The sequence below is a fragment of the Tupaia chinensis genome, unplaced genomic scaffold (genome assembly GCF_000334495.1).
Source record: "Tupaia chinensis unplaced genomic scaffold, TupChi_1.0 Scaffold000561_1, whole genome shotgun sequence".
NCBI classification, from domain to species: Eukaryota; Metazoa; Chordata; class Mammalia; order Scandentia; family Tupaiidae; genus Tupaia; species Tupaia belangeri.
In genome coordinates this window covers 3,918,088-3,927,228 of record NW_006160074.1, presented here as the reverse complement: position 1 = coordinate 3,927,228, position 9,141 = coordinate 3,918,088, and the positions used below count along the sequence as shown (strand labels likewise).

The window sequence follows — 9,141 nt, the reverse complement described above, 5'->3', positions numbered from 1 at the left end:
GGTTTTTTTTTTTTTTTTTTTTTTTTTTGCTATAGGGCGTACGCGCTCACCAGACAGAGAGAGAGAGACAGACAAAAAGAGAGAAATCACCCCCCAGGGGGATGGCCATGCCACAACCCCTTCTCCTCCATTCTCCTCTCAGGATCTTGGGCACGCACGCACACACTCCTGGCATGAGTTTAAGCCACCGGGTCCGGGACGCAAACCACAGTTGACGACATGGGAGTCCAGCAACATAGTCATTATGCCAACTGCTGGTCCCTGCGTCCTGAGTTCTTTAGCCTCCCTGCTTCCTGGACCATCCAGTCCCCTCATGGCTGCCAGCGTGTTCCTTTCAGGACAAATCTGGCCACTTCACACACTTGCGCACACTGCACTCACATGTTCTCACACCCACTAAGCCCATTAAAAACCCTGCCTGGACCTCCCTATGGTGCCTTAGCGTCATTGCTGGGCTCGCCGTGGCCTACGGGGAGGGCCCCCCTCCCCCAGGCTGGATCTCTAAGCTGAGGTCCCCAAGTTGAAGGAGCCACTTATGCCCTGGACAGGTTGGTGGTTGGGTTAGGCTTCCAGTGGGTGAGGGGATGGTCTCTGCCCATGCCGTGGCCTCACCAGTGTCTCGGGCCTCCTGTGCACCCCAGCTTTGACAGTGAGAAGGCCGGGGACCGGGAGGTGCAGAGGACGATGCTGGAGCTTCTCAACCAGCTGGATGGCTTCCAGCCCAACACCCAAGTAAAGGTGGGTGTTATCACTGCTTCTCAGAGGAAGGAAATGAGGGTCAGGGGACTGCCGTAGGCCACCCAGTGAGTGGTGGAGCTAGAATTAGGGCTGGGCTGTCTGTACTGTCCCCTGTTGTCATCCTCGCCCAGCTGCCTCTTCACCTTAGTGACCATGCTGTACCTGTCTCTGCCCCCCTCACTCTTCCACTCAAACGGCTGCTTCTCCCCTTGCCCAGGTAATTGCAGCCACTAACAGGGTGGATATCCTGGACCCTGCCCTGCTCCGTTCAGGCCGCCTGGACCGCAAGATAGAGTTCCCCATGCCCAACGAGGAGGCCCGGGCCAGAATCATGCAGATCCACTCCCGAAAGATGAATGTCAGGTGAGTGGGAACACGAGTGGGGTACCGAGCCCCGATGGGCAGCAGAGCGTTGCTGGCTCTCTTCTTCATGCTGAGCATCCCCAGGCCTCTGCGACCGCCTGCCCCTCGCCGTGCGCACACTGTGCTATTCCATCTGCCAGCTCCCATGTCTCCCCAGTGCCTGAGCAGTCTTCGGGCCCGACCCTGATTCTGGGTGCTCTGTTCCTTACAGTCCATCTGCCTCCGGGGCCGGCAGGTGGTGTGGTGGTTAAGGACACTGGACTCCCACATGGCCGACCCTGGTTCAAGTCCTGGACCTGGAGGCTTAATTTCTCTCTCTCCCTCTCTCCCTTCCTCTCTAGTCAAATTAAAAAATAAATAAACAAAATTAAATAAAATAATTCTTTAACAACAAAAAAAACCACCTGCCTCCTCTTCCATGCCCATTGGAAGGCACAGTGGCTGGAGGCACTTTTTCACCTCTTGCCCCTCAGCAGGGGCACGTGGCCCAGAGAATCTGCCAGGACCAGGCGGTCCCAACTTCAGACTGTGGGCCTTCGGGTGGCAGAACCTCTCTGTCTGTTTCTCATTTGAGACTTGAAGTGCGAGGCACTGACTCGGGTCGTGGTCAGGGTCAGCTGAGACGGTGTCAGCAGTGTCTGGCCAGTGGCGAGGACAGGACTGGAAGTTTTACTGTGCGAGGCAGGGCTGCTCTGTTGGGGACACATGAGGCCGTCTGGTCTCCACACCTCGATCCCCTGCTCAGTTCAGGCCAGTCCTTGAGGTCTCCAATGCAGATTTCTTTTCTTTTTTTTTTTAAATAATTATTTAACTTTACTTATTCATTATTTATTTTAATTTGACCAGAGACACACACACACAGAGAGAGAGAGAGAGAGAGAGAGAGAGAAAGTAAGAAAGCAAGTCACCAGGTTCGGGACTCCATGTGGGCGTGTCCAGCACCTTAACCACCACGCCACCTGCTGGTCCCCTCTGATGCAGATTTCTGAGAGTTAGAGCTCAGGATGCTACAGATAACCTGGTCTGACTTGCTTTAACCTGCCCCTTCTTCATTTCCCATCTGGTACTGAGGAGAAAACAGCACAATAGGTCAGGGTCTTGCCTGTGGTCCCAGGGCGTCTCAGAGGATGTGTCCCCTGGCTCCTCCCTGCCTGACACCCTCCTCTCCCCAGCCCTGACGTGAACTATGAGGAGCTGGCCCGCTGCACGGATGACTTCAACGGGGCCCAGTGCAAGGCTGTGTGTGTGGAGGCGGTGAGTGTCCAACCTGGGGGTGGGGTTCCAGGCCTTCTTGCCCTTTCCTGGTCTGGATGGGGCAGTGGAGAGGAGGGAGTTGGCTGGTGGATCTACTGAGAAGAGGCTGAGAAGGTCGAGGCTTCTGGGACTGGGTTAGGGTGTGGGACGGCACCCTCAACCCTGTCTGTCCTGGCTGCAGGGCATGATCGCACTGCGCAGGGGTGCCACGGAGCTCACCCACGAGGACTACATGGAGGGCATCCTGGAGGTGCAGGCCAAGAAGAAAGCCAACCTGCAGTACTATGCCTAGGGGTGTCCCCCGCCTGCCTCTTGGTCTCTTGCTGGTTGAAGTCCATAATAAAAGGTGGTTTTGGGTCCCTGCATCTGTCTGTCTTGCCTCCCCTGAGTTCATGGTGGAAGAATGGGACACGTGTAAGAAGCCCCTTCCCCAGGTACAGCAACCAGAAACCCCCAGACAGCTGTGGGCCCCAAGCCAGTTGTCAGGGTGAGCCCTCGGCCCTCTGTGAAGTTGCAGCTGTTGACTGGGGTTTTCAGGCCTCCTACCCTCCGTGTCCCCAGAACCTTCCCCCCACTCCTGGCCCCACTTCCCTGAGCTTTTACTGCGTTCCAGGGGAGGGGCTCTTCCAGGGGAGAGGCCGGATCGGCAGCCCCTCCCTCCCCGCTGCATTTCCATGCTGTGGCCCTAGTCTTTGCCTCCTTGTAAGGCCAAGCTTTGGGATTTGGTCTTCGAAATGCCTCCCTCTCTCTCTGGTCCCTGGGTCTCCTGTTTCTCTGCAGGCCGCCATTAGCTCTTTATTTCCACTTCTTCTGGCTTAAAACGAGCCTTGAGCAAGATCCACTTGGCGCTCCCGGGCCTAGTCTTGGTCATGTGTGTTCTCTCCCACCCCCGGGCCCGCCGTATGCCCTGGCACTTTGTTGTGGGACCTTGCCGCTCCTCTCCTGTCCCACACCAACTTTCCAGCCCCCACCCCGGGCTGCTGTGGCTCACCGTCACAGGGCACGCTGGCTGCTGCACAGATCTTAGTGAGTCATTTTCCCAGGTCGTCAGGATAACCACCAGTAGGGCTTTCCCGTTTTATAGATGTGCTTAAGCAACTGGGCCGACATTACACAGCTGGGATTCAGACTAGGACTGAGAATGAAGCCAGCTTACCTTCCGGTGTGCTGTCTTACCAGCGGCTTTGGTGGCTCTCTGAATGGTCTCTACTTGTCCTATGACAGAAGCCCTGAGTCCCCTGTCCCCTCTCCACTGGACATGACTATAGCCAGCTAGGCACTGTCTAGCAAAAGGGACCCACTCTTCAGTAGTAAGGTCAGCTGCACGCAGGGCTTGACGCCCCGGCCAGAGCCCTCACCACTGCAGGGGCGGGGGCAGGCTGGTGGAGAAAGCTCTGGGTTCCTTCCTTAGTTCTGTCACGCTTGCTGGACTCAGGTCCTTAAGACAGTTACCTCAGTGAGAATGTCTTGCTGATGGACATGCTGAGAGCCTCGTACTCCAGCTGCCATGGAGCTCCGTGGGGTCTCACGCCCACACATCTGAGTCTGCGACACCGACTCCGCAATCCCGGCCATGGCTCAGGTGGTCCCAGCCAGCTTGGGAGGAAAGAGGTGGGCAGAAACCCCAAGCCAGCCCTTTCTGTCTTCTGATAGCGTAGGGGAAAGAAGCACCCATGCCTGGTGGTTCTCATACTTGGCAAGGGGGAACGTGTGGGTGTTAGCATAACACCCTTACTGGGGACCAGCAGAAGGCGCAATGGTTATGGCACTAGACTCCCACGTAGTCAACCGCAGTTCAAGTTCCAGACGTAGATGGTGAAACTCACGCAGGGTACTTGTGCGTGCATGCCCAAGATCCTGAGAGAATGGAGAAGGGATTGTGGTGTGGCCATCGCCCCCCGGGGAGTGATTTTTCCCTTCCTGTCTCTGGCAAGCACACATGCCCTCTAGCAAAAATCCCACACTCGACCACGTGTTTACCAGCGACGTAACCATTGTGCCATCTGCTGTCCCCACTCTGAAAACATTCTCCCCTTTGTTCATGATGGGGTGCTAGTGTGTGCACATGAAAGACAGAGGGAGGAGCGCCCGTCACAGGGTCTGGGCATGCCAAGATCCCCTTCCCCAGCCTGCTGGGCCCCACACATGCATGTGTGCATGTGTCCAGCGTGTTTTGGGGTAATGGGGCTGGGGATCTGAACTGTGGTCTCCGTGAGGGATCTGGCTTCTCTTGAGCAGTTCATTACTGTGGTGCCAGGGAGCCGGTTCTTTCATTGAGGCCGGGACCAGCAGTTGGCTTAATGGCTGTCGCTGGACTCCCATGTTGTTGACCGTGGTTCAAGTCCTGGACCTGGTGGCTTAAACTCATGCCGGGTGCGTGTGCACGCGTGCCCAAGATCAAGAGCTAGGAGAAGGGATTGTGCTGTGGCCATCCCCCCTGGGGGGTGATTCTTGCTTTCTGTCTGTCTGTCTCTCTCTGGTGCGCATGTGCCCTATAGCAAAAACCTCTCAAAAACAAAAACACACAATTTCATTGAGGCCAGACCTGGAGATGACTTTGTAGGTGGAACTCTTGTCCTTGACTAAGTTTTTTTTTTCCTAAGTTTTTAAGGCCCTTAGGGGCAAAGCCCCTGGCTTTTAGGTCTGCAAAATGACAATACCCTTGAGAGTGGCAAGAAACAGATGGCATAGGACCAGGCTCATGTAAGTGCTCGGCCATTATTAGGACAGGAGGCAGCCAGCCAGACAAGCTGGGAAGACCTGATGTTGAGCATCGCACCGCGAGTAACTGCAGACAAGGCTTGCGGGAGCACGGGGACGAGTCGCCGGGGCTGCAGAGTCTGCTACGTGAACGCAGGCAGCCCACTGGTGGGTGATATTTATTTGTATCTCATATATAGAACAGGTATTTACAAATACAGAGGGAACCACAGCAGAACTGCTGTAAAACCATCCACACCCTCTCGGCAGCCACTGAAAATGTCCACGGTGAGCACAGGGCCGGAGCTGGGCTGGAGGGGCCAGCTGAGGACCTGGGCAGCGGCCAAGGGAAATAACTGGGGATTATGGCTTCGCATTCTCCCAGAGCACATTCCTGAGTGCTGACAGCGGAGCCCTCCGCCCCCACCCTAGCCCTGGCCCCAGTAGGAAGGGAGAAGGGGCCCGGCAGGGAGGGCAGCTGAGGCTCGGCCCCAGGAGCGCTGGCCAGGAGCCTGTGCTGGCAAGGGCGTCCCTGAGCTGGGCTGGGCCTGTCTGGCCTGGGGCTGCCCGCTGCCCTGCAGGCTGCTGTTTGGCAGCTGGAGGTGGCAAGAGTTGCTGGTGCTGCCAGGGAGCATCACTGGGCGCACAGGAGCTGGCGGGAGGGCAGCCCTGAGGGAGGGAAAGGCCTTAGAGCAACTCCCAGCTGGCTGGGAGGGTGGGGCTGTCAGTGCTGAGGGGCTGGGGCTACAAGCGAGTGAGCACCGCCTCTCCTGTCTTTGGCTGTAGAGGTGGCGAGGGGCGGGCGGGAAGATGGATGCAGCAGAGAAGCTGGCCCGCCTTGGCCCTGAGGCTGCCCAGGACCGAGCACACAGAGAACAGAGGCCGGACAGCTGGAGGCTTCCGCAGCCCGGGGTTCCTTGCACCCTGGGCTGCTCTTACTCTTTGGGGTCCCAGCCGGGCGAGGCCTTTGCTTGGGACCAGTGCTGCTGTTCCTCCTGCTCCCTCCAAGAGGTGTGATGACAGGGCAGGGCGGCAGGAACAGCGTGGCTGGGGCAGGCGCACGAGGGATCACAGTGTGGGTCTCACACACATCCTCGCACACGCACACACCACACACGCACCTCCCCGCAGCGGGTGGGAGCCCGTTCCCACTCGCAGGCACTCCCCTCACATACGCAGTCACAGAGTGAATCCGAGTCTCTTATTGCTGTGCAGGGTGGGGGCGTCCGGGACGATCACTCCACGAAGACGGAGAAGAGCACCATGAGTACGATGCCCGAGCAGAGCAGGAGCACCTGCTGCAGGGAGTGCCTGCGGGGAACGAGGGGTGCTCAGGGTCTGGGGAGGCCACAGCTCCCCCCTTCCTACCCTCAGGGCCCCCAGGGCAGTCCCAGAGTGTCACTCACCATGGGTCATCTTCCTCCAGGAGGTCGGGCAGCACATTCACCAGGGCGATGTAGAGAAAGCCACCGGAGGTGAAGGGCAGGATCCAGGCCACCGTCTCCTCTGCGGGAGGAGGACACGTGACCAGCTGGGCATTCAGGGACCATGTGCCCCACCCCCTCCCACAGGGCCGACAGGACACAGCGGCCTGGGCATCAGCAGGGCAGCTGTGCCCGTAGCAGGTGTCCCTCTGCTGGCCACCCCCCCTACCACCACCCTCATGCCCATACCTACTCCCTTGGGGGACTGTGTACAGATGGCGAAGCAGGCGCCCAGCAGGCCGCCCAGTGCCGTCGAGAGCTGCAGCTTGGCTGCACTCCAGCGGTCAAAGCCGGCCCGCAGTAGGATGGCAAAGTCGCCCACCTGAGGGAGGTCCAGATGGTCACCCTGGGCCCCAGCTCGGCCATGTGCCCTGCACACCTCGGGTACTGGCCTGCATACTGAGCCCTGCCGTCCCCTGAGGAGGTTGCAGTGTGGCAGATGGCAGCGAGGCCTGGGGGGGTGAGGGGCTCCTGCCCACACCACCCAGCCCTGAGCCCTCCACAGGCCCCATGCCGCCCTCCAGCACTCACCTCGTGGGGGATCTCGTGCAGAAGGATGGCCATGGTGGTCAGGAGCCCGATCTGCAGGGAGGGAAGCCTGAGCCCACGGGTCTGTGCCGAGGGTGCCCCACTGGCCCGCTCGTTTTACCGTAACTACTGCCCTGAGCCCGCTCTGGACAGGGCTCTGCGCTGACTACTGGGGACAGAGCAGGGACTAAAGGAGACAGGAAGCTGGCCCTCATGTGGTGGCACACCCGGGGCGCTGGAGGGCAAGGATGGGCCGGGACGGGGGCAGGAAAAGCCTGGATGGGAGGCCAGCAAAGGCCTCCGAGGACTGAAGACGAGCCCTGCGCACCATTCAGAGCAGGAGGAACATTCCAGGCACGGAGCTGTGAGGGGAAGGCTCAGGTCTCAGGAGTAGGCTGAGCTACTCTTGGGGCCACGAGGGCCAGGGCAGAGGGCAGAGGGAGGTGGTAGAAGAAGCATCTAGGAGTAGGTAGGGGCCATGCTTAGCAGCTGGATCGAGGCATCCCAACAAGGAGTGTGGGGACAAGGGGAGTAGCCAGGGCTCCCGCAAACGGAAGAGCAAGGGGACCACACAGGCTGTGGCAGGGATCAGCAGGGGCACTCGGGCCTGAGTGAGGGACATGGCAGGGGAGAAGTCGATGGGCTCATGGCATGTTTTGGTGGGGGGACCCTCTGGGCAGCAGAGGTGCCATCGTTCCCACCACAAGTGCGGGAGCCCTACCTGCCCTGACCCCACTCACCTTCTTGCTCACGAGGAAGCTGGCGGCCACGGCCAGCCCATGAGTGAAGTTGTCTATGGTGTTGGCCAGCAGGTTGAGATAGCCACTGACCTGGTAAGGGAGAGAGAACCGGCTGAGCCGCGAGGGCAGGGCTGAGCCCGGCCGGCCACTCAGGCTGTGCGGCTGCAGGAGGGGGCCCTGAGTGGCCACTCACTTTGATGCTCCGGACCACGGCACTCAGGCCGGGCTCTGCAGCCGGCTGGGCCAGACAGCGGCCTCCATTGAGCGCGGCAGCAGCAGTGGGGTCTTTGCTGGGGGCCTAGGGCCAGGAGAAGGAGGGAGAGGTGACATTAGATGCCCCCCACTCAGCCAGATGGACACAGAAGAGGGGAGGTGGAAAAGGGACCGAAGGAGGTGCACCTCTATCTAGGCCCTGCTGCTCCATCAAGGGGTGCCTCCAGACTCTGCAACCCCTACCTGCTGGCACTGCCATCGCTAGCAGTCTACAGGACAAGCCGCTGCAGTGCTGAGGCAGTTACCCCAGATCCTCCCAATGAAGTGGCCCCATTTCCCCAGCTCCCAGGAGAGTCAAGAGAACCTCTTTTCAAGGATGGGCTCCAGAGCGTGAGCACTGTCAAGGGCTAGAGGCTGATGCAGCCAGGCCTAGGTTGGGGCTCACCTGGCTGGCCCCCTCCCTCTCCTTGCTGTCCAGGAACATCTTCTCCAAGCCCAGGAAGGTCAGGAAACCAGCGATGACCCACAGCCCCAGCTGCTGCTGCTGCTGCAGGGTCTGCCTTTCACCACCTGCAGGGGGCAGCACTGAGCGATCGGGCAAACCCGGCCAGAGGAGGCCATTTGGAAAGGGACCTAGTCCAGGCAGTGACAGGGTTTGGGGATGAGGACTGGTTGGGCCCCAGGATACCCACAGGGACCAGGCTGCCAAGACCAGGACAGTGACCCTCCCTTCCAGATGCCCAGAATCCCTCTCCTAGCCATTCTGGCAGGGCAGGCCAATCTCGGCCATCCTGGGCATGGGCACCTGCTCCCCTTCCTGCCTGCCCTTTGCCCCAAGTTTACTGAAGTCTTCATACTCACCAGAGCTGGCGCTGCACGTGTAGGCCCACGCCTCCGGCAGCAGGTGCAGAAACACATTGCCCAAGAGTCCCCCCAAGGCAAAACTGAGCAGCTGCTTCAGGCGCCGGGCCCCAGCTACAAGGCAGAGATGCAGGGGCTGGGGCTGGGCTGGACCCAGAGCTCCCCCGGTCCCCCCTTTGTCGTCAACCACCCCCACCCCCACCCCCACTCACTGGCTCCTTCTGTTGCCCTGACCACACTGTGAACGTCTGGAAGGATGG

General features: G+C 59.5%; 2 protein-coding genes across 7 annotated transcripts in view; one reads left to right on the top strand and one right to left on the bottom strand.

Annotated features, from left to right (window-relative positions):
* The window catches only part of PSMC3 (proteasome 26S subunit, ATPase 3), an 8,032-nt gene extending 5,312 nt beyond the window's left edge, over positions 1-2,720 (top strand). For both annotated transcript variants that reach the window (XM_006157817.3, XM_006157816.3), the window contains 4 exons: positions 642-738; positions 956-1,101; positions 2,274-2,355; positions 2,537-2,720. In XM_006157817.3, coding sequence (XP_006157879.1) covers positions 642-738; positions 956-1,101; positions 2,274-2,355; positions 2,537-2,647 — 436 coding nt within the window. In that variant the 3' untranslated portion in view covers positions 2,648-2,720. The remainder of the gene's footprint in view (positions 1-641; positions 739-955; positions 1,102-2,273; positions 2,356-2,536) is intronic.
* Positions 2,721-5,165: 2,445 nt separating this feature from the next.
* SLC39A13 (solute carrier family 39 member 13) overlaps positions 5,166-9,141 on the bottom strand; it is a 7,632-nt gene continuing 3,656 nt past the window's right edge. The window contains exons 2-10 of one of the 5 annotated variants that reach the window (XR_335889.3): positions 8,882-8,995; positions 8,466-8,590; positions 8,001-8,105; positions 7,808-7,897; positions 7,071-7,121; positions 6,729-6,861; positions 6,462-6,561; positions 6,231-6,366; positions 5,166-6,102 (exon numbers count right to left, since the gene is read on the bottom strand). Coding sequence is in view for 3 of the 5 variants with exons in the window: in XM_006157813.3 (XP_006157875.1) it covers positions 6,291-6,366; positions 6,462-6,561; positions 6,729-6,861; positions 7,071-7,121; positions 7,808-7,897; positions 8,001-8,105; positions 8,466-8,590; positions 8,882-8,995 (794 nt within the window). In the remaining 2 variants the exon portion in view is untranslated. Of the gene's footprint in view, positions 6,367-6,461; positions 6,562-6,728; positions 6,862-7,070; positions 7,122-7,807; positions 7,898-8,000; positions 8,106-8,465; positions 8,591-8,881; positions 8,996-9,141 lie in introns of all 5 variants that reach the window. The other 4 variants (XR_335890.3, XM_006157815.3, XM_006157813.3 and 1 more) reach the window with 4 other exon arrangements.